The sequence below is a fragment of the Benincasa hispida genome, chromosome 11 (assembly GCF_009727055.1).
Source record: "Benincasa hispida cultivar B227 chromosome 11, ASM972705v1, whole genome shotgun sequence".
Lineage (NCBI taxonomy): Eukaryota > Viridiplantae > Streptophyta > Magnoliopsida > Cucurbitales > Cucurbitaceae > Benincasa > Benincasa hispida.
The window spans coordinates 61419144-61443431 of NC_052359.1; the positions used below are offsets into that span (position 1 = coordinate 61419144).

Here is a 24288-nt window from a genome sequence, read left to right on the forward strand (position 1 = left end):
CGAGGGGACCCTTTTCCCCGATAGGGAATCTCCATCCCTGCCCCCTCCTCCAATTTCCAGGGACGGGGCAGAGATAGGGAAATACCCCCTGGGGACAAGAATGAGGAGTTCCTCGGCCTGCCCCGGTTTCGACACTGTTGCCAACCCTAAATATAATTATATGTGTTGGATTGTATCAACAAGCAGCAGAAGTAACAAGGATCAATAAGCACTCTAATTCATTAATTTTGGCAGAAACTAAAGCTTGCTCTTGCAGAAACAAGTGGGTTTCAAGTCATACCTTTGTAGAACTTCTTCAAAGCTCGATTCCATCTGAAAATTTCTCTAAATCTTGTCGTAGACCACCTCAAGATCTTCCCCACTATTCTTCTGGAGCTCTAGATTGAGTTGTGGAACTCAAAATAAGCTTGAATGAAGGGAACTTGAGGAAAAACTCACAGCAGCAACCCACTTAAATAACACCTTCTTCAACCCGAATTTTTCAGTAAAAGTTCAACTGATTGCATTGCCTCAATTTCACTCAAATCTTCTCAATATATTGCAAACTATCATGCAAAGAAGATGGCTACATGAGATGCAGCTCATGCTTAGAGTTATTGAAGCCAAAGTTATGGATTTTGTATGAGCTACTTTGAAGATGATAACGGAAAACCAACGAATCCAATTTGTGTTTTTCTTACTTTTTCAATTTTTCCAAATTGATTTCAGAAAATCAATTTGATATATAAAATTGAAAATATTATTAATTTTACAAAATTAATTTTTCTAATAAAATTAATAGATAATTATTTAAATACTTTAAATAATTATAATTAGTTTAATATCAAATATTAAATTAAGTGTACACAAATCCACCTTCATATATTTAAATCATATTTAAATATTAATTCTCCAATTCCGTTTAATTCTTAAAATTAAACGTGTAATTATATCTCATATAATTATTAATTTCTTTAATTCTAATTTGAACGTTTCAAATTAACTTATCACGCTACTCTAAAGCTAATCCATTTACGAGCTAGTAGGGGAACCTCGCAGACCTACAGATCATGGGCTCCAACGATTCGAGATTAATTGGCTAAACTCATTAAATCGAATTAACCCCCATTCGTTAACTAATGGGTCACTCCACTAAAGCCCATAGTTGAACTCCCTTTACTGTAGATATATTATGTCCACTCGATATAACCATGATTAGTAAGTTAACCCTTCATAGGTTGTTCGTTATTACGGTTGGGTCAAATGTTTGTTTTACTCCTGAGATTACCTCTTGTTTTTTAAGTCCCACTGATCCTCTAATGAACAATTGATTTGTGATACAATTAACCAACCGAGTCCTTCTCAGGCCAATGAGAGAGTGTGGCCCCTTGTTCAAGATACATAATCAACATTTAAGAGAACAACCTTTCTACTATCCCAAAAAGTAGGTAGGAGCGAATTTCTTCTTGCACCCTATGTCCCTAGCTATCTACCCGGTCTTATCCCTGAAATGGGAGTTTATTGAGCTGGCGCTGTTGAGCCAACCCTCACCTATGCAAATCTAAGGATAATCCCAAATAAACAGAAGTTCATAGTTAGCTCAGGATTAAGGTTAATTTACCTAGGTCATCGCTTTGAAATAGTCAGTCTTAGACAGTAAACAACGTTATAAAGTAGAGTGACTGATTTTGTGGTCCGATCACGTACAAAACCTTTTGCACAAGACACCCCCACTCCTCATGTCATAACATGTACAAATTAGGATCACTTCGTTTGTAGCACTTTACAACTCTTTGCAACAACTATAGAGTAGGCCACATCCAATATTGTTACCAGAATAAGGCACCTAATATTGTTACTCTTTGTAACAACTATAGAGTAGGCCACATCCAATATTGTTACTAGAATAAGGCACCCAACCTTATTCATATACTATAGATCATTTGACTATTTACTCGAACATGATCCACTTTTATGTCTCCACATAAAGTTCATGTACTCATGTAATAGTCAAGAGACTTTTAGGTTTATTGGATTTCTAATAAGCAAAACATCTATTTAATAATAACTTATTGAATTTTCATAATAAGTTTTATTCTTTATCAACGGTGTTATATAAAGAGAGTAATCATCTCATGGTCCGGTCTTATATAAACTCTTTGTATAGAACACCCCTGCTCGTATGTCTCCACATGAATGGTCAAGACCAGACCATCTGTAGTAGTTCACAACACTTGTAAACTTCTACAAAGCGGGTCGTATTCGTAGTGTCACCAAGATAAGGTATCCCTCCATTATCCTTATACTATAAACCTTTTAGGTTATTGCTTAAGGCATGATCCACTTGTATATCTCATATACATGCTTAAGTTTACATATAATGACCACGAATATTTGTTTATTGAATATGAGTAAATACAAATAAAAATAACTTTTGTTTTATTAATAACAATGTTTACAAACTACGAGACTCCGGGAGAATTAGGACGCCAATCCCAACACTTTGGCTTTATGACCCTTTCCAGTAAGATATCTTTTTGTCATTTTGCCTTCAAGGCATCGCTCACATGCTAGTAAAGAGTTTTTCTTCTAACTCACTTAGAAGTTCACTCTTAACCAATCTCTCAATCCTATTGAGATTTATGTGACCTAATCTTAAGTGCCAAATATAGGCATTTTCTTTAGGATAAATATTTTGTCTTTTATTTTGAGTTGTTACAGTTATGAACATTTTAGTATTTAGAAGCACCATAGTTGCTAACGGCCTTAGCACATAAAAATTAATTTATAAGTTTGCAGAATAAATTTGAACATAATTCTTGTAAATAAACATTTTGTCTACATTGAAATTAATAAATTTGAACATCATTCTTGTAAATAAACCCTTTGTCTACATTGAAATTGAGGGAATAATATTGTTCAAGCAAACACTTTATAAAAATGAAGTCCCTCTTCAAACCAAGAACTACATAAACATTTTTCAATCCGCATGACTCGATCAATGCACACAATCAGGTTTCCAATAACCTTTAGGTCGAGAGTACCACCGTGACCTGTTTTATCAACCCGAAGAATCCACTTAATCCAAGTTACAACTTCGTGCGACGAAAGATTTACTGATTTAACAAGATTAAGAATACCATATCTGATAGGCCATTGAGAGGGGAGGAACCAGACAATAGAGAAGTGTAGTGACTAGTACGTACATTAAGACGTTCGTAGTTCTTCAGAATAGTAGGCCATTGAGATGTGTCCACCAGGGGAGTAAAACTTTGAGGCTTGATTATAAAGTCAACAATATCCTTATGTGGTCACTCTTCAAAATCGACAACTGGTGACACTTTCTCATCCTTGCTCTGGTGTTTCTTCTTTTTCATCTCTGTATGGGAAATCTCAACTTCCGACATGGTTAAATTTCCAAACAAGCTTAGCAATAAGTTTTGAGTCTGTAGACTCAAACAAAGAGAGGAAATGGTTTTCTCTAAGGTTTTAGAGGAGTCGAACTTAGAAGACGACCGGTGGTTTTAGACGCCAATGGTAATATATATGGGCTTATTGGGTTTCTTATCGATATTGGGCCTACAATTTTGTTAGAATGGGCTCGAATATCAGACAATGAGAACCAGGTATGCAATGGGTATAACGCGGAGTAGGGGTGTATATAGATTGGGTTGGGTTGGGTTGAAGATGTTTTTATGACCAACCTAAAAATTCGGGTTGGTTTGGTTGACAACCCAAATGACCTAAATAAAGTCTTCAACCCAACCCAACCTAACTCAACCCTTAAAATTCGGATTGGGTTGGGTTGGGCCACCACTTTCAGCAATCATTGGTCGTTTCAGTCCGCTCCAGTCATCGCTGATTCAAAGCCGCGAGTTCGTTCCCTGGTTCACTGGTACGTTCGCTGCTGATTTGTTCATTCTCCGTGGATTCGTTCGCTGGTATTCCGAATTCATTTCGCTGGATTCGTTCGCCGGTTCGCTGAGGTGTTCGCTGTTGGTACGATTGACCTACGGGTGTTTGTACGGTGAGCAGTGACGGTGGTACTGTTGGATTTTATGTCCTAAAACTCGTAGTTTGTAAATTAATAAACATATATTTTTTTTTTTGATAAAACTGTTATTGAAATTGTAATCTCGAATCCAATAAACTAAGGTTCTGAGGCTATTTAATGTAGTTTGAAATTTATGTAGTGACATAAATATGGATCAAATTCAAATATATAGCCAAAATGGTCTATAGTATATGAATAAGATTGGACGCCTTATTCTGGGGACACTATGGATGCGGCCCACTTTGTAGTTAGTACAAACGATATGATCCTGAATCGTTCATATAGAGATATGTGAGTGAGGGAATCCTATGCAATGAGTTTTCATAGGACTGAACCATGAAATAGTCACTTTTTATGTTCTAAATGTCGTTTTATGTATAAAACTGACTATTTCGTTAATTGATGACCTAGGTAACTTAATCTTAATCCTGAGCTAACTACGAACTCCTGTTCACTCGAAATTATCCTTAGATCTGTGTAGGTGAGGGCAGCTCATCATCGCTGGCCCAATAAACCTCCCATTTCAGGGGTAAGATCAGGTGAATAGCTGGGAACATAGGGTGTAAGATGGAATTCACTCCTACCCGTTATAGGGATAGTAGATAGGTTGTTCCCTTTAGTACTGAATTCAGGTCTTGAACAAGGGGTCCCACCCTCTCCTTCGACCGAGAGGGGTTCGGTTTATAGGTTAGACCTTAAACCAATTGTTCATTAGAGGATCAGTGGAACTTAAGAAACAAGATGTAGTCTTGGGGGTAAAACGATTTTTATGACCCAGCCGAGATTACGAACAACCTGTGAAGGAGTAGCTTACTAATCATGGTTATATCAAATGGACACAAATATATCTATTGTGAGGGGAGTGCAACTACGGGACTATAGTGGAATGACCCGTTAGTTAACGAATGTTGATTAGCTCCGTCTAAAGAGTTTAGCCAGCTAATCTTGGATAGTTGGAGCCCATGATCTGTAGGTCCATTAGGTTCCCCTACTAGCTTATGTGGAATAAACTTAGAATAGTATGATAGAATGATTTGAATTGTTCGAATTAGGTGAAGAGAGAGAAACGACAAGTATATGTGATACAGTAGTCGGTTTTCAATTTAGAGATACAACTTTAATATTTAAATGTGATTTAAATATCAAGAATATGAATGTGTTCATATTCGGAAGCTTGGAAATAATGTAAATGGTCAAAGATGTAAAAAGTCAAAGAAGTTGGCTTTTGACTTTGAAAAGTCAAACTTTGACTGACCTTATATTCAAATGTGATTTGAATTTCGAAAAAATGAATGTGGATTCATGCTCGGGGGGTCAAAATTAGTCAACACAAAAAAATCATAAAAAGGTCAAAATGTTGACTTTTTGGTCAAAGTTTGACTTCAACAAAATGACTATTTTGCCCTTTGACTAAAGTTAGTGAGAAAATCCAAACTTTTGTTGGATAATTACACTAAAAAAATAGTGGGCTAGGTGTTGGCTTATAGTAGAGACATTAAGCCCACTTAGATAGTGGATTATAGGTGTTGGGTTTTTATCGATTTGTTTCATGCAAATGTTGCATGGTTTTTTCTATAAAATGGGCTTTCAATTATGGATGAAAAACTTTTTCCCATTTTGCCAAAATTGTTTTCAAATTTGGGCTGAAAAAAAAAAACACTATTTCATAGGAAAACTCATAACTCAAAACCCAACCCAAAGATCCATTTCTTTCTCTCTCTCGGGTTTCTTCATCCATCGGGTCCCACAACCCGGTTCTGAGTCCAGAGGATAGTAGGTCAACTTTAGTGGTGGTCCGAGTTCAGGTCGAGATTCAACGAGGAAAAGCGATTTTCGGGAGCTTCAAAGGTAAGTTAATTTATTGTTTTCCCTTCATTTTGCAGCTAAATTCTTTTGATTAAAAGCAATTAGAGTGTAATTAGATCCTCATTCCGCTGCATATGTCTCGTGTTCCATCAGGTACGGTGAGCAGTGAGGCGGCGGTGTTGGTATTCTAGTTGCCTTTGATATGAGGTTGTGCTCTTGTTTGTTCTCTGTGTTGGTGACGATGGTGCGTAAGCGATACCTTTAAGATTGAAGGAGAAGAATGGAGGCGAATTGCTCGACAACCTTTCGTCTGCTTAGACCAGAGATCAATTTGGGATTGGGTGCTCGTTCTTCAGAGGTGAATTTAGGGTTGTCTGATGTCGTTTTGAGGAGGGGGAAGGTCTGGTACGATGAGTGTTAACAAAGTAGGGCTGGGGAGGTTGACGGTGGGTGTTTTGAAAGAAAATCGGGTTGTGAGGGATGATCCGGGTGGCTGTGGTATTGGGTTAGCTGATGGGCAAGGGAGTTTGGGCTTCTATAGAGTTAGGGCCCTGGATGTGAAGGGTGTGTCTGAGAGCCTCGAAGGTGTTAGGGGCCTGGATGAAAACCAGGTTGTGAAAGGTGTTGGGTTGGGCCTTGAGGAACTGGGTGAGCGGGCCTGTTGGGAGTGAGCTGAGGCTGAGTGAAGGGAGTGGTCTGGTGTAGGGGGAGCTGGGGAAAGGGTCAAAAGGTGTGGGGGCTTTGGTGGTGGGCCGTGTGTGTTTAGGTCGGAGTTGGGAGGCTCGGGGAGGGGGAGGCAGAAGTCAGGCAGTGAGAAGGTTTCACAGGCTAGGCCTTTTGAAAGTAAGAGTCGATCGGTGGACATACGAGATCTTCGTGAGTAGGAGGAGTCGGTTCCCAAAATCAGTTTAGCTAGGGAGTTTGGTCCAAAATTGGACCGGTTGGAGGAAAGGGGTGGTTTTGGTTATGACGTGAAAGGGGGAAATTCGTGGGCGGGCCTTTCTAGGTCTAAGTTGGGGGGGGAATTTAGAGTTCATTCCCCCATTGGTTTAAAATGATAAAGTTATTGTTGAATCCTGTGAGGAGATTATTTATGAGGGTGTTTATCTTTGGGAGAAATATTTGGTTGGTCAGTTTGTGGATGTTAAACTCCCGTATTCTGTTATTTGTCAACTTATTCAGAGAATATGGGGATGCGTAGAGATGCCAACTATTACCTTGTTGGAGAACGGTTTGATTATCTTTAAATTTCATAAGGTAGAGTCACGGGATTGGGTGCCGGAGAATGGTCCGTGGCACTTGGATGGCAAGCCCATCTTATTACGACAGTGGTCCCCAGGTATTGTTCCTGAAAACTTTGTTTTTGATTCTGTTCCTATCTGGATTAAACTAGAGCGTGTTCCCCTTGAGTTGTGGATGGATAGGGGTTTAGCAGTGTTAGCTAGTGCCGTGGGTAAACCTGTCTCTTTTGATGTTGCAACAAGAGAGCGACAACGGTTATTGTATGCGAGGGTTTGTGTTCAGGTGGATAATGATTCGTTAATGCCCATTTCAGTCACTGTTTGAATGCGGGGTCAGGAGTTTATTATTCCAGTATTGTATGAGTGGAAACCTCGTAGGTGTGCTTGTTGTGTTTCCTTTGGGCATATTAAGGCTGTGTGTGAGAAATAGGGTGTGGGAAAGGATCAGAAGTTGTGTATTGTGGCAGTTAATGAAGGGTGTTTAGGGGAGAATAGGGGATTGAGAGTGTGAGGAAGAGGCAAGACTTGGGTATTGGTGCGAGGGGAATTAGCCAAGTGGATGGGAGTAAGGTTGCGCGGAGTGATGACGAGTTTACTATGGTTAGTCGTTGTAGGCGTGATAGAGGAGGTGTAGGGCATAGGGGTGCTAGTGGGTCACCGGGTTCGACGCCCTTGAGGAGCAGAGTAGTTTATGGGTCCATTGGAATTATGGGGTTTGTAAAGCATTTTGATGATCACAATCAGTTTGATGTTTTGTGTGATGAGAGGGGAGACTCGTTGGCATTGACACTAGTGTAGGCAGATCCTGATCCATTGTTTGTTATGGATGGTATGTTTGGGAGTTCGGGCAAAGGCCCAGTAGAAGGTGGTACGTATGATTTCTTGCAAGGTTCATGATTTGGTGTTCCTGGAATGTTGGAGGGTTGAATGACCCTGTCAAGTGTATGATGGTGGCAGACTTTTTGGCTTTCTCCTGTATTACTTTTTGCTGCTTGCTTGAGACAAGGGTTCGTCGCGAGAATTTGGGTATGGTGATGAGTAGATTTAGAGATGTGTGGAGTTGTGTGTGTAGCTATAGTGTGTGGAGAGTTAGGAGGATATGAGTGATGTGGCGGAAGAGTGTCTATGAGTTTTCTATTGATGTTAGTAAGGATCAGTTCATTTCTGGAACCTTAGTGGATATTGTATCTAATGCTAAGGTACATATTGGTGTTGTGTATGCCTCTAATCATGTGAGCGAAAGGAAGAATTTGTGGTCTCAGTTGATTGATGTGTGTGTCTCGTGGTAGCTTTCTGGAGTTGTTTTGGGGGATTTTAATGCTATTCGTAGTAGTTCGGAGGATTTTGGGGGTTGTCCTAGCTTGAGGGAGATGGAGGAATTTGATGGGGTATTATTGGAGGCGGATCTAGTTGAGTTGGGTATGATGGGTAATTGGTTTACTTAGACTAGTAAATTTCAGGGTAATGGTATCTTGTGCCGGTTGGATTGATGTTTGTCTAATGAGGCGTGGAAGGTAGCTTTTTCGTATTCGGAAGTTAGGGTTGGTCAGTGGGAGATTTCTGATCATAGCCCTCTTCTAGTTTCTACAGGGGAGATGAGAAGTAGGTTGCCTCATACATTTCGTTATTTTTCTCATTGGCCGGAGCCTGAGGGTTTTATTGATACTATCAGGTCAGTGTAGAGAATATCTGAGGATATGTCTCCTATGGTTAGCTTTGTGCGAAATCTGAAGGCAGTGAAGCGGATTTTACGTGGTTCGTTTAGTAGGCGTATCTCTATGTTAGCTGGTGAGGTGAGGGCGGCTAGGCAGGTTATGGAGGTTGCTCAAGCTGAGGTAGAAAGGGATTCTGCTTCAGAGTCGGTGTGTGCGGAGGTGGCTCGGGCCACTGAGGTGTTCTAATTAGTGGCGAGATTGGAGGAGACATCGCTCCGGCAGAAGGCCAGGGTGAGGTGGATGAAGTTAGGTGATATGAACACAACTTTTTTTCATCGTTGTGTTCGTTCTCATCGCAGTTGCAGTGGTTTATTCACGGTCGTGAATGTTGGGGGGACTCGTGAGACGGTGCATGACAATGTGGCAGGGATGGCGGTAGATTTCTTTTGGGGTTGTTTAGGGTTTCAGCCTATGGGGTATAGGGACCTTACTACCCGAATTGAGGATATTGTGCAATTCAACTGGTCCAAGGAGGGGGTGGAGGCGCTTGGTCGCCCAGTGAGTCGAGATGAGATTCAGAAGGCGTTATTCTTGATGAAGTCTGGGAAGACTCCTAGGCCTGATGGGTTTTCGATGGATTTTTACAAAGTTGCTTGAAGTATGGTTGGGGATGATTTCTGTGATGTTGTGCTGAATTTTTTTTAGTTCTGTTACCTGCCTGGTGGAGTTAATTCTACTGCTATTACTTTTATCCCAAAGAGGCGGGGAGCTGAATGTATGGAGGAGTTTCGTCCTATTTATTGTTGCAATGTTATGTATAAGTGTATCTCGAGGATCTTAGCTGAGAGATTGCGGTTGTGGTTGCCTGCTTTCATTAGTGGTAACCAGTCAACATTTGTTCTGGGTAGGTCAATTTTCAATAACATTTTATTGTGTCAGGAACTTGTGGGGGGCTATAAGGAGGGCAGAGGGAAGTCACGTTGTGTGTTGAAGGTAAACCTTCAGAAGGCGTATGATTCGGTCAATTGGGATTTTCTATTTGGTGTGTTGCTAGCTATAGGTACGCCCTTTCAGTTTGTTAGTTGGGTGAGGGCTTATGTTACTTCGCCTAAATTCTCTATGGTGATTAAGGATTCCCTTAAGGGATTTTTTTCCTAGTAGGAAGGGGTTGAGGTAGAGGGATTCGTTTTCCTTTTTTTTGTTTGTGATGGTGATGGAGGTCTTGTCTAGGTTGTTGAATAAACCTCCTGTGGTTTAGGTTCCATGATCGATGTGAGCGCGTGGGCTTGACTCATTTGGTTTTTGCAAACGATTTGATGATTTTCTGTGCAGTTGAAAGAGATTCTTTGGAGTTTATGAGGCAGGTCCTGGCAGATTTTGTAGGGCTGTCTGAGTTCTGTCTCTTATACACATCTAGATGTGTATAAGGCTTGACTCATTTGGTTTTTGCAAACGATTTGATGATTTTCTGTGCAGCTGAGAGAGATTCTTTGGAGTTTATGAGGCAGGTCCTGACAGATTTTGCAGGGCAGTTGTTAATATTGGAAAGAGTTCCATGTTTATTGCGGGTGTGGAGTCTGGAAGACGGAGGAACTAGTTGCGTTTATGGGTTTCTCTCTTGGTTCGCTGCCTGTTAAGTACCTGGGTTTACCTTTATTGGCGGGTTGGTTGAGGGCTGTGGATTGTGCGCCTTTGATTCAGAAGGTTGATCGTCTATTACGTAATTATTAATGGAAGGGTAGTGCGGTGAGTCGGGGCAGTGCACATGTGGCGTGGGATGAGGTGTGCTTGCCGTTGGGGTAGGGGGTTGAGTGTGAAGCATATGGCCTCTTGGAACCAGACTGCTATTATGAAGCTGCTCTGGTTTCTCTTAATTAAATCGAGATCATTATGGGTGGCGTGGGTGGAGGCGTATGTGTTTGCGTGGGCGGTTTTTGTGGGCTGTTCAAAGTGAGGTTGGGAGGTCTTGGTGCTTAATGGCTATCTTGCAAAGTAGAGATAGATTCACGCATCTGGTTCATTTGATGGTCGGCGATGGACAGTCTTGTTTTGTTTGGTGGGATCTTTGGCTGCCTGAGGGGAGGGGGGGTGCGATTTTGGATTCATATGGGTCTACGGTGGTTTATGATACATGGAGTTGTTTGATGGTGTGGTTGTCAGAGTTCATGGATGGTAAAGGAGGTTGGAGGTGACCTATAGTGTCTTGGAAGCTACTTGAGATCTGGGGTCTTATTCAGGCAGTAGGGCCTAGGGTGAAAAGGGAAGATTATTGGGTTTAGATGCTAGTGGTCGGTTTTCTATCGCTAATGTGTGGGAGAGTTTGCGTCCTCGTCATCCTAGGGTGTCTTGGTCTGGTATTTTGTGGGTGGGGGGTAGTATTCCGCATCACTCCTTCTGTGTGTGGTTAACTGTGAGGGACAGGTTGGGTACGCGGGATTGGTTGAGGAGTTGGGGTGTGTTGTCAGAGGGGGGAGGGGGGGTGTCTTCTGTGTAGGGGAAGTTTGAATTCACGGGATCATTTATTTTTTAAGTCTGAATTTGGGAGAGAAGTGTGGTATGATGTGTTGCGTCAGTTGGGTTCGTCACATTGGGTAGCGGGTTGGGATGTAGAGTTGAGTTGGTTGTGCCGAGTGGTGTCGGGTAAGAGGGTGCGTAGTAAGTTGTTCCATGTATTCTGGTGTACTTCCATATATTACATCTGGCAATAGCGTAATCGGTGGCTGCATGGCAGTCGATTGAGGTCGGTGTTTACTCTAGTTCACCTTATGGTTTCTACGGTTTGTGCTTGTGCTGCTTCCTGGCGGGTTGATCCTTTTGGTTTTATCTAGTGTGTTTACGGATGCTTTTTCTTTTGAACTTTATGTTGTTCTTTGTTTTGTTGTTGTCTCTAGTTTGCAGGGTTTTGGTTTCTTTTTTATGGCTTTCTCCCTGTGGTTTGCAAGTTTTGCGTTTATGTGTTGGTTTTGTTCTGGTCTTATCTTGTAGGCTTTGTTTTGGTTTTGGTGTCTTGTCTTTGCTTGTGCTTTGTTGTTTTGATGCCATGATCCTGGTATGTGGGATCCCCTTATTGTTGTATAATAATATCACATATTCTAAAAAAATATCTAGGACATTTATTACAAACTTTAAACAAAGACAAATATCATAACAATTTTAAAAGAAAAATATTAAAAAATCACAAATTAATCCATACAAAGTAATCAAACTTTGAGTAAAGATATATATATATATATATATAATTTCGGTTGGGTTGGATCAACCCAAATTTTTTTTAGCCAACTCACAATCCAACCCAACCCAATAAAAATAGAAAAAGTTCCAAACTCAACCCAATAACAAAACTAACCCAAACCAATCCTTAATGGGAAGTTGTCAGGTAGTCCAAATACAATATTTATTATATTTTAGATTAGATAGTCTGAATTATTCAAATGATTTGAACACCCACCGAGTTTGGCTGAAATGAGATTGTGAGGCCATGGAGGGAAGTTTGCAAATAATCGGAGAATCTATACTGTGCGGCCGTGCGTTGCTTTTTACTTTACAGGCGTAAGCAATTGACAAATGGTTGAAATTGTTCTGAAAAGGAAAAGAAGCGAACGAGGTTGATGGCTAAAATGGGGGAAATTGGTCTAACGTACAACAGTTTTTTGTCTAATAAAACAAAAGCATCATTATAATTAAAACCACGTTTTTATATTTCCTTTTTGAAAAGAAAAATCGGTGGAAAATGATTTTTTTAAAAAAATAGTTTTTTTTTAACAATTTTAAAGAAATTAGTTGATTAGGACTTAAGAGTTGTATTTATGTAATTAACAAGAGTGATTATTTAATTGTAATGTAATAAATTGCTTTGTGTGTGTGTGTGTGATATTGAATTTGGAAAATAATGTAAGTTGAATATTTCTTTTATAGGAAAATAAATGTTTGATGTTTTAAATATGCTAAGTATGTTTAGTTGAGCTTTGTTAGACTTTAAAAAAAAAAAATTGCGACCTTCATTAAAGGAAGAAAAGGCTTAAAGATATCACATGGATTTTGAAAAATGAAAATCATGTATTCTTTTGAGAATATAAAACATGTCTAGTATGTTTTATTATTTTATTATTTTTTCTTTTTTACAATATTATGCTAAAAGTGTTACTTAAAATAAATAATAAAATAAATAAATAAACTATGCTAAAGTATGGAATTTTCAATTTTTTTTTTAAGAAACGGAACCCATTTTTATTTTTAATATTTATTATGTCAAGGCAACCAATATCCTCATATGTCGATTATAACAAAGATATCGAACATTTTTAATGCAAAGTTTGCATGATTTTGTTTCTAGTTTCATTTATGACCGTTTGATTCATGGGAATGAGAGGTGTAATGAAAAATAATATTTTATCATCATGTTTGTTACAAGTTTTTCAATCATTAAATGAGAATATTTTATTCTAAGGTATTTCATATCCCCATCCAGGTTTTGCATGACCACCCAAAAAGGTGGGTTTTCTCCAATTCCAATCGTTTTTCTCTCTTACTTTTTATCTGTTAATTTTATTTGTTTTTTATGCAAATTGTATAATTTATTAATTATTATAAATACGTTTAAATTAAATTTGTAATTGACACATGTAATTAATTTTATTAATAACAATACTAACATGATAATTTATTTTATATTATGAATTAATATGAATAAACATAATTGTATTTGATGAAATCTCTTTTTATTAGCAATATATTTTAACATCATAAATTATTTATTAAAATTATTAATTGGGCTTTTAAAAAATATCAATAAAATGGGTTAATTTTTTTAATTAAATAATATTGTACATGTTGGGTTGTATGTCTTAAAACTCGTAGTTTATAATATTTAAACTTATTCTATTGACAATAAAGTTATTATTGAGGATTATTAATAAAGTTGTTATTGAATATGTAAATTGCACCTGTTAAAGTCTAAATCCAAATAAACTAACGAACCTCCTACTTGAACTTTATGCAGAGACACACAAGTGGATCAAGTTTGAGTATATAGCCAAAATGGCCTATAAGTATAAGAATAAGGTTTGGTACTTTATCTTGGGGATACCATGAATATAACCCACTTTGTATTTTATAAAAACAACGTGATCCCGAAATCGTTCATGTGGAGATATGTATGTGGGCGCTATGCAAAAGATGTTTGTATAAGACTGGACCACGAAATAGTTACTTTTTCTTTATAACGTCATTTATTGTTAAAAATGATTATTTCAATTCGATGACCTAAGGTAACTCGATCTCAATCCTAAGCTCCTTTTATCTGCAATGGTGAGAGTGGCTCAATATCGCCACTCAATAAACCTCCCATTTTAGGGGTGAAACCAAATAGATAGCTAGGAATATAGTTCTGATGAAATTCGCTCCTACCCGATTTAAGGGATATTAAATAGGTTGTTCCCTTAAAGTACTGAATCGTAGTCTTGAACAAAGAGCCCCACCCTCTCTATGACTGAAAGGGGCTCGATTTATTGGTAGAACCATAAATCAATTGTTCATTAGTAGACCAGTAGATACTTAAGGAGTAAGATGTATTACAAGGATGGGTAATTTTGACCCAACTATAATTTTGAACAATCTGTGACGGATCGACTTACTGATTATAGTTAAATAAAGTAGACAAAAATATATCTACAGTGAGGATAGTACAACTATTGGACTTTAGTGAAACATCCCATTAATTAACGAATATTTATGTATTCAAAATAAAAGAGTTTAGCCAATTAATCTCAAATCGTTGAAGCTCATGATCTACAAGTCCATTAAGTCATTTTACAAAGGATTAAACCTTAAAATAGTGTGTTAAGAGAATTTGAAATGTTCAAATTCTGATTAGGGTTTGGATTATTATATATGATATAATTAATATTTAATCATCAAAATAAACAAAAATGGGGAGTTAAAAATATTTAAATTTGATTTAAAAATTATATGAGTAACGAATCATTTTATGGAATAGGTGTTTTATTAATTTGATATTTGATATTAAATTAAATTAAATTAAAATTATTTAATTAATTATTTAAATGAAATTAATTGATTTGTATTGATTTTTTTAAAAAATTAAGTTTGATTTTAATTAAGTTAAAATAATTTTAAAATGATTAAAAAGAGAGAAAGTGAGAAATTTCCACATTTCCCATTTTCTTCTTTTTTTTAACACCTAAAATTCCACTAAATTAACTTGATTTGGTGTCAAATTTATGTTAATTTGATTTGCATGAATTTTTCTATACATAGTTGTTTTTAATTGATATAAAAATTTCATGCAAATTAAAAAATTTGAAAGAAAAAAAATCTGGTTTTCTCTCAAATTCTCCCCTCCTCCAAAATTTCCCAAAAAGTCCTTCTCAATTTGAATTGCACCACCCAATCTAAGACTAATAGGATAGTAGAGAAGTTTTTGTGGTAGTCTACACCAAGATTTCAAGAAGAAATTTGTGCTCGATTGAAGCAATTAAGAGATTCTTCAAAAGTTGAACTTCTTTAATCCTAATTTCTGCAAAAACGAACTTACATGCTAATTCACTAAAATTAATGTAATTAGAGTGCTTAAGATCCAAATTACTTTTCGCTTGTTGAATGTCAACTCTATCAGTACACTTGTACTTCTTTTTATTTTATAACTATAATTATTTTGTCTAATTAAAAACATTCTTGAATAATTTAAAATCAATTACTTTATATCAACTTCTTTTGTATATCTATAGAAGGTTTATAATTGACATTAATTAATTAGTTATTAACTTTTTAATTAACACAACTATGGAAAAAGAAGGTAAAAAAATAGATATTTAAATTAATTATCAATATTATTTTCATTAAAAATTTGATAATATAGATGTGCCAATATAAAAAATTTAATTGATAATAAATATATTAAACTTACATAGTTATTTTTGCAATAATCATAATTGATTGTTTAAATATATATTTAATTAATTTTAATTGATAAACAATTCTGATAACATTTTCACACAATTAAACACAGTAATTATTGATTCTTAGGTATCTTATTTCAAGACATATTATTCCTATACATTCTTAATTCTAAGATATATACAAAACCTTAAACCAAACAACCCATATAACAAATAGGAGCCGAAGAAGAGTTCTATTTGACCTAAAAAGCTATTATATTCGTTTTACGTCCAATAATTAAAAAACATCCATTTAAAAAGAAAGTCATCTTTTAATTTAATAGACCCCATTAAATATAAGATTCAACTAGATGAAACTATTTAAAGTTGTTAAAGAGTCCACTAAAGTAAAAACTTAATATCTACTAAATCAATTTATCACAGCTACGTGTATTTTTTATTTTGAGGCAAACAATGAAAACTTCCATAACTCCATGTCGTACTAAGAAAATTAATATTTTATTTTAAGATATTACATTAGTTCGTTACTAATGTATACATGAATGCAAATGAATGATTATCTATATATATATATATATATATATTTGTCAAATTATTAATGCCAAATAGATTGTTTGAGATGTGTTAGACGATTTTAGCATTTGATATCTCTAGAACTATTAATGCCTTAAGATTCACAAGGCATCAATCTTCTCCGGTAGATCACGGTCTTTAAGCACAAAAAATAAAGCTTTCCTAACTTGATTAAACTAACAAATAATGCTTTGATCCCGAGACTGAAGAGGGCATGAACTTGGAAATCCTCCCGGGTCGTAAAATATCCGCTAATTTCTCAACTAGTACGCGCGCGCACACACACATTTTATTGATAATATATCGGTGAAAATCACATGACAATCAAATAACAATCAGATTGAGATATCAATCTGATGACAATCACATGTTAATCAAATAGAAATCAAAAAGTATTTAATGTCTAATGAAAATCACATGACAATCAAATATCAATCATATGACAATCGTATGAAAATCAAATAGAAATCAGACAAAAATCAGATATCAATCATATAGCCATATTTGATTCTTTATGCTCAAACAATTCACTCATGCTTCTAATTCCCAATTTAATTTTCATATCTTGTATATCATATTAGATATTATTAAGTATCACTTAACAATCTATCACATTTTGATAAAAAAGAAAAAACAATATATCACATTGATACTATAGTTTGTGAGGGGATGTCATAATACCAACCATGAAATTAAAAGCATTAATTGGATTGAAAAACTACAAAGTACATATCTATAATTAGTGATTATTTAGTGTTGATTCATAATTGATATACTTAAAAAAAAATATTAAGACAATCCACTAATACATTAAAAAACTGCTGAAACAATATATTATTGTACTCACATAAAAACAAATAACAAAGATATCTTTGATATCCACAATATGATTGTTCAAACAGGTACAAATTTATATGTTCTTATATTATGACCAACATGCTTACAATGACTACACTTAGTATGCTTTACTGATTCAACAATTTAAGGAATCATTTGCTTCCGAGGTCTTCTTGTTTGATGTTAAAAAATCAAACGCAATTTAGTGTTGTTCACCTTTACAATACTCCATTCGTTTACCTCTATAAAAATGTTTTTTTAAAAAATATAAGATATAACTTAAAATGGTAATCATATAGAAATAAGATATCATCCCATTGTATTATTTGATTGCCATCAGAAAGTAATCATGGGAAAATTAAATAGAAATCAGATGACAAATACATTGATATGTTAGTAAATAAGACAAAAATAGCTATCACATGACAATCAAACAACAATTAAACAAAAATCACTAACTACTAAGTAATAAATAGAAATCAAATAGAAATAAGATGCCAATTAGTTAAAAAACACAAGCGATGTATTATCAAATAGAAAATTGGTGATAAATAGAAAATTGGTGATAATCAGATAGTAATCATAGAGTAAGATACAATATCATTAATGACTTACTACCTCAGTATCTCAAGAAATCGTAAAAAATAAAAAATAAAAAAAACCAAAACGAACTTATAAAACAAAAATAACTAAGAATTGGTCAAATTAAAGGTTGGAGTTCATCTAATGAAACTGAGAATTCCAAAAAACAAAATAACAACTAATAGAATAGTAGATTTCAAAACCAAATCGCAAACAAATCTCCCGCTGACAAAATCCCTAGATTAAAAATCTCTAGAAAAAAAAAGAAACTAGAATCGAAAAGAATCCATAAATCGAAATAGAAAAGAAGAGATAAAGAATCTACAAATTCGCATCATAGATCTCTAGTTGACAAAATCAAAACAAAACCAATAGATTTTAAAAACAAGCATGTTAGAATAAGAGAAGGCGTTGACGAAGTTCAACAAAAAAAATTGAACAAAAATCCTCAACACAAATCAACTTAAAAAAAAAACTCCAACCGAGCAAATCAAAATTGAAATCTCAAGTTGAGAAATTCGAAAGCAAAACAAAATTGATCGATATTCTTAATCGAAACAAATTGTAAATGCAAGAGGGAGAAAAATCGAGAATTAATCGAGAAACAAATTTGGATTTTAGAGCTTGCACATGTTGAACATTGAACGCTCGAAAATCTATTGAACGAGGGAGGAAAAATCTATTGAACGAGGGTTGTTGCAGAAAATTGAACGCTCGAAAAAAAGAAGGAAAAATGGGAGAGAGAGCTTGCACATGTTGAACCTTTTGAATTATATTAATAGGACAATTTTGAAATAAGATAAAATAAAATTAGTCAGAAAAACGTGATTTTTGCAATCTAATTGTCTTTTATATATATTTTACCATATCTATGATATTTTTTTTTTTTAAAAAAGAAGATGATGATGATATGAACGCCAAGTTATAATTTAAATTAGCTACCTAATGGAATTTCTAACTTTATTTGATTAGACATTTTTTAAGCATACATGAAGGCTTGGCATATATAGAAGTATTGAAAATAGAATTTAATGTACAAAAATCAGTAATTAAAAGAAAACTAAAAGATATAAAATTTCAAAAGAGAAAAAAAAAACCGAGTACAAAATTTGATTGATTGAAATAAAATAATAATATTTGATTGAAATTCTCACCGTCATGGTGAAAGAGACAGCAAAATCATATCATGCATGGGATGAGGAGATAATATAAAATAATACAAATTGCCCAAAATATCCGACAATGAAGCCAATTCTTCAAAAAGAAAAAGAAAAAGAAAAAGGGAAAAAAAAAAGTATTCCCATATTACCCACACAACGAAGTTGCCCACTCATTTGGCGGGCAGGTTCAAATTCCGAGGCCATTCCAATTCAATTCATTCAATATATCAGTCTTCCAATCCACGCCTACGATTCCCCCACACTGATCTCCATCTCCTTTGTACGGCTTCCATTGAAGCCTGGTGAGTGAGCTTCTTCTCGAGCTCCTCTCCATGTTCTATCTAGGAAGGGATTATTGATTTGAGGTTATGGGTCAGGGCCTGAGCTGCGCAGACCGCCATGAAACTGGATTCTTCTTCAGAGCTCTGCAGAATGGGGATGTGGAAGTTGTTCGAGCTATGGTGGAGACTGATTCATCTATCTTACACCACACCACTAACCATCAAAGATCAACGCCTCTACATGTAGCGGCTGCCAATGGACAGATCGATGTGAGTTCAAGTCTAAGTTCAACAAACTTTTCTCTGTTTGATGTTCGTTTTTCGGAAGGATTTAGTTGTGTATTTCTTGATTTAGATTCTTTCGATGCTCTTGGACTGGAATGTGAATCCCGATATTCTCAATCGGCATAATCAGGTTTTTGGTTCGTTTGATTGAATGTATGATTTCATTTTTGAACTCCTTGGTTGTTTAACTGTTCTTCTTGATTGAATCGATTCGTTTTTCTGGTTGATTTAGACTCCTCTGATGCTGGCTGCAATGAGCGGGAGGATAACTTGTGTTCAAAGGCTGATCGAAGCAGGAGCTAATGTTCGTACTCCGATTTGGACGATTTTCGGAAGTTTGTGTCTTATTTCGGATGTAATTTTTCTTACTGGTGTCTACTTGTTTTCTGTAGATATTGATGTTTGATTCTACACATCGAAGAACTTGCTTGCATTACGCAGCTTATTATGGACATTCAGATTGTCTGCAAGCTATTCTTTCTGCTGCACATACCACTCCTGTATCCGACTCTTGGTTAGATGATTTCTTCTTCTTCTTCTTGATTCAATTTTGAGTATCGGCTTCTTACGATGAGTTTTTCTAATTTGGATTGAATGGAAATGGAAGGGGGTTTGCAAGATTTGTGAACATTAGAGATGGGGATGGCTCAACTCCATTGCATCTAGCATCCAGACAGAGCCAAACTGAGTGTGTTCGTAAACTTCTTAACAATGGTGCTCTTGTTTGTGTCTCAACTTGCAGGTATGAAGCATGATCTTTCATTTTGAGCATAGCCAAAGAATGATGGTTTGTTGTTTTTTATGGAGAAACTTTACTGTGAATATGTCGTGCAGTTGTGCAGGTAGTTCACCGCTTCATTTAGCCGCCCGTGGCGGTTCGTTGGAATGTGTTCGAGAATTGCTTGCTTGGGGAGCTGACAGATTTCAGTTTGATTCATATGGGTAAGTTTCAAGAAAGATTTATGATTACTTCAACAAACCTGGTTATCAAAATCTTAAATACCATAATCCACTTACTAATCTTAAAAACCACGATCCACTTGTGAAAAGATGCCTTAGTGAGAACTCAAATGCTACCTCAAAAAATCAGAGTTGTGAGTGAAACAAAGATCAAGACGTTACTGAAGATTGAGGATATCTAGATATAACTCTTTGAACTCTGTGATCATGTAGGCTTGCAATATCAGACCTCTAGACTTTCTTTTCCTGACATTGTTGCTTCTCCAATGGAAGCTTTAGGCAACTATGTGATCAAGTTATTCCCATGCTTCTTTTATAACAGTCACCATTTAAAAATAAACAATAGACCTCTTAATGAAGCTTTCTCAAGGAATCAGTTTGACCGTTTGCAGGAGAATACCATTTACGGTTGCTTTAAAGCATAAGCATCAAACTTGTGCAGCTTTGTTGAACCCTTCATCACCGGAACCTCTCGTCTGGCCTTCACCTTTGAAGTTAATTATTAAGCTAGATCCAGATGCGAAAATTTTGCTAGAAAAGGCTTTGATGGATGCAAACATGGAGAGAGAGAAGGCTATATTGAAGGAAACATTCATCACACCTCAATGTCCTTTGCAAGCTGATGTCGACATCGATGCTTATGTTGACAATGACTTAGCATCTGAGGTAATGCGAACAAACACGCTGTTCATTTAGTTGTGTTGAACTAATTTGAAGTCGGATGACTATGTACGTATGTGCAATGAATCTGAAATGAACTTGTTCGACTAGTAATAAGATAATGAGTGAGCTAAAACTGTTGGGATTTCCTCTTAGTGTTCTAGTTTTACTCTTCGGTATGCTTCTCTGTTACTATGCATTTCGATTTCAGTACAATTATGTAGGCACCATTCTTATATTACTCACGGAAATCCTTCCGAACAGGCTAGCGATACAGATTTGTGCTGCATATGCTTTGAACAAATGTGCAATATTGAAGCCCAACCCTGTGGCCATAGAATGTGCGCCCACTGCACATTATCTCTGTGCTGCCACAAGAAGCCTAATCCAACAACAGCTTGCCCAACAGCCCCTGTTTGCCCCTTTTGCAGAAGCAGCATCACCCAGCTTCTGGTTGCTGAGGTGAGGAGTAATGACAATGTAGACCAAGAAAATTCCCCCTTGAAACTGAAGGGATTGCGAACGTCAAATTTCAATGAAGAAAACAGCAGCTTGAAGAGCTTATCTGCCCTGTTTGGGAAGTTCAGTGAACAAAATGCAGGGACGTGTATAAAGCCTTAAAAAGAAGGCCTTATCAGAGAGATGATTCAGCAGACATGGCAACCTCAGATTCACTTGGACACAAAGTAAGGTCCATCTGGGTATATGATTCTTACTTCACCTATTGAGCATTATTTATCTCCTTGGTATATCCAGTTCAATGTGGGCAAACGTTCGATAAGGTTCATTTGCCCAGAGTTATCATTCAGTTATTTACTATCAAATATAGCACATCTATACGAGCATTTGAAGTTTTTTCTTCTATCACATACTAACAGATATGAGAAAGCTAACCATGGTTACCACTTAACGGTTATGATTTTATGGATCAATCAAAAGTGGTTCACTAACTTAGCAGCAATGAATGCCTTGATTTGTCTGATCCAAACACAATGGCTCAACGATGATTATGGTAAGTAAGTCTCCCTACAAATGAAATGGTAGGATGAAACAAATGACCATATAACATTTGACATGCATCATTTTTCCATGAAGCTACGAATCAAAGAAAGAATTATTTAATCAGTTGGCAATATAGACATGAAAAGAGTAGAGGAATCCCTTGACTGTTACCACCTTGAACAAGTTCTCCATCTGATCTTCTGCTTTCTTCTTTGCCCGCCAGTGCGAATGACACAGGAGCAACTTGTTCACTGGAAAACAAAGCATTTGTTTCAGAAACAGGACGAATAGGTGAGTAATCATTGGGTCCATAAAGGGTCGGGTTGTGAATCCTGTGATTTCGTGTAGTTTTTCTTTCTGCTTCAAGAGAGTGCTCAAGTGAAGGAGAGCTGCTCAAGCTCACAGCATCAGGGCGGAGTTTAATGCATAAAGATAAAGAAAATAACCATGGCTTGGACTTGTACTTCTTTTTGTCTTCGAGTATTTCCACCTTGTTGCCTTCCGTTGATCTTTGTGATAGCTCGAAAATGCTTGAGACTCCAATGAGACTTCCGAGCGTGATGCTCTTGTCGTGGTAGAATGATGCAGTTGACTAAAAACCAATTACATGATGAAATTTAGCAAATACAGGGACCAAAAAGACCATACAAAAGCGTACGAGTATTTTCACAGACTAACGTAAAAATTTGCTCAAAAATGAAATTTGATTTAATTTCTCAAAATAAGATAGTCAAACAATTTGCTAATGTCAGCAAACCTTTTTTGATATTCTTAATTACCCTCTTGTTCTTGCTCTTTTCCCCTCTCTCCTTTTATGGCAGCACTCCTATTGAATCCTTGTTGGGATAGGGGAGGAAGAGGGACAAATAAGAAGCTAGAGCAAAAAGTGAGAGCGAGGACAAGAAGGAAAAGTGATGAGTGACAGTGAGAGTGCCTAAAAACCCAGAAACTTTTGGAGTGAAATTTTACAGTTTACTGTTTAGTTTCAATTCAAATTAATGACTGTTTAGATTGACTTTGTAAATACTCAAAAATACTTTATTTGCACTTGAAAAACACAAGTAAAGTCATTACAAAGATTCAAACAAGGCCTACTTCATATAGCTTTATTTTTGGGTACAAAGAGTAGGACTCGAATCGTAGACACTAACACATCCTATGCCTATGCTAGCTATAGCCTAGAGCTCTCAAGAAAATGTATACGCATTTTGAAAGAAGGTAGGCTGTAACTACTTCAACTCAGTCCCTTCAAAAAAATAAGACAAAGAAAAGCAGTCATGCTCCTAATTGTGACGCGACCCAGTGTAATGTATTTGCATAATTGAACAAAATAATAAACCATTATCCAAGTCTTCCTCAGCACACACCAAGCATAATGCTAACGCACAAACAGCAACACAAACAAAAGAAAAACAGAAGAAAAAGAGCAAATGGAAGTAAGTGACCTCTGTATCAAGATCTGAGGAAGAGTCGGTGAAGGAACTGGGAGAATGAGTACGCAAAGTATTGAAAGAAACCGACGCAGAGAGATCATGATTTTCCGCCATTCTATCATTCATAAGCCGCAAGCCTAATGGCCATCCATCTTTCTACATTCCGAAATCAAACGCAAAATTAGGGCAGAATTAAGCACTCAAACAGAAAAATCACACGCACACACACAGAGAGGTACCTGCTGAGCCATAGTTGAATCTGAAAGCATCAAGAGCAATAATGAACCAGAAGAAAGGAGAAGAGATCAGTTCAGAGTTAGAGAGATACGACGAAGAGTCAAATCCGAGGATACCATAATAGAATTGAGGAGAAGGAGGAGGAGGAAGGAGAAATAATTAAAGCGAAGAAATGGACGAACAAGAATGGACAAAGGAGAAACAAGCAAAGAAACCGTAAAATTATAGAGAGAAAACAAGAATGTACGAAAGAGGTGTTGCAAAATTGCATCACATGGCTGGCATTTGGCGCTGCAAGAACAGGGTGAGTGAATGTCGAAGTGTGAAGAAATGCAGTTTTGTGTGGAGCAGCAGACATGGGAGCTGGTGGAAGGAAAGGACGTGAGGGAATAATTTCGTACTGCCCATCCGATTTCAAGGCGCTGGACTAACGACCAGTTGAGGGCCAGAGAAGGAAGCTCCCAAATCCTCTTTTTCTTTTCTCACAATTACTATTATACCCTCTTTCCTTTTCCTCTCCCAGGGGTGGTTCTGGTCATTTTCGTTGTTCATCAACGCCCATTCTTTCACCTCAAATTTCTATTACTAATAACATCTCTTCTAAGTTTCCAACCAACAGTTCTTTT

General features: G+C 36.5%; 2 protein-coding genes across 11 annotated transcripts; one reads left to right on the forward strand and one right to left on the reverse strand.

The window, feature by feature from the left end:
• Positions 1-18829: 18829 nt before the first annotated feature.
• LOC120090964 (putative E3 ubiquitin-protein ligase XBAT31) lies at positions 18830-22535 on the forward strand. Of its 5 annotated transcripts, none has more exons than XR_005485620.1 (9): positions 19173-19355; positions 19441-19500; positions 19603-19674; positions 19763-19884; positions 19978-20112; positions 20205-20312; positions 20723-20996; positions 21255-22002; positions 22216-22535. XR_005485620.1 is itself a non-coding variant. In XM_039048700.1 (8 exons), exons 1-8 carry the CDS (start codon positions 19173-19175, stop codon positions 21609-21611), a joined length of 1311 nt encoding a protein of 436 aa, XP_038904628.1. In that variant the 5' UTR covers positions 18830-19172; the 3' UTR covers positions 21612-21844. The 5 variants fall into 5 exon arrangements, 2 of the variants coding, with proteins under 2 accessions (XP_038904628.1, XP_038904629.1); XR_005485619.1 differs by having other exon boundaries at positions 21255-21676; positions 21869-22535; XR_005485621.1 differs by having other exon boundaries at positions 21255-21676.
• Positions 21887-24286, reverse strand: LOC120090965. Of its 6 annotated transcripts, none has more exons than XM_039048704.1 (5): positions 23665-24279; positions 23438-23581; positions 22439-22584; positions 22167-22243; positions 21887-22085 (listed from the first exon to the last, which is right to left on the reverse strand). In XM_039048704.1, exons 1-5 carry the CDS (start codon positions 23692-23694, stop codon positions 21988-21990), a joined length of 495 nt encoding a protein of 164 aa, XP_038904632.1. In that variant the 5' UTR covers positions 23695-24279; the 3' UTR covers positions 21887-21987. The 6 variants fall into 6 exon arrangements, 4 of the variants coding, with proteins under 4 accessions (XP_038904632.1, XP_038904633.1, XP_038904630.1 ...); XM_039048705.1 differs by having other exon boundaries at positions 21887-22016; positions 23665-24275; XM_039048702.1 differs by having other exon boundaries at positions 22167-22584; positions 23665-24262.
• Between the last annotated feature and the right edge of the window lie 2 nt (positions 24287-24288).

Excerpts from the sequence above, each read along its gene's own strand:
- LOC120090964 (XM_039048700.1), top strand. The coding sequence starts at position 19,173 with ATGGGTCAGGGCCTGAGCTGCGCAGACCGCCATGAAACTGGATTCTTC. Across the intron at positions 19,501-19,602 it reads TTCTCAATCGGCATAATCAG|ACTCCTCTGATGCTGGCTGC; the intron begins GTTTTTGGTTCG and ends TGGTTGATTTAG. Across the intron at positions 19,675-19,762 it reads TGATCGAAGCAGGAGCTAAT|ATATTGATGTTTGATTCTAC; the intron begins GTTCGTACTCCG and ends TGTTTTCTGTAG.
- LOC120090965 (XM_039048702.1), bottom strand. The coding sequence starts at position 23,694 with ATGCTTTCAGATTCAACTATGGCTCAGCAG. Across the intron at positions 23,582-23,664 it reads ATTCAACTATGGCTCAGCAG|AAAGATGGATGGCCATTAGG; the intron begins GTACCTCTCTGT and ends TTCGGAATGTAG. Across the intron at positions 22,585-23,437 it reads CCTCAGATCTTGATACAGAG|TCAACTGCATCATTCTACCA; the intron begins GTCACTTACTTC and ends ATTGGTTTTTAG.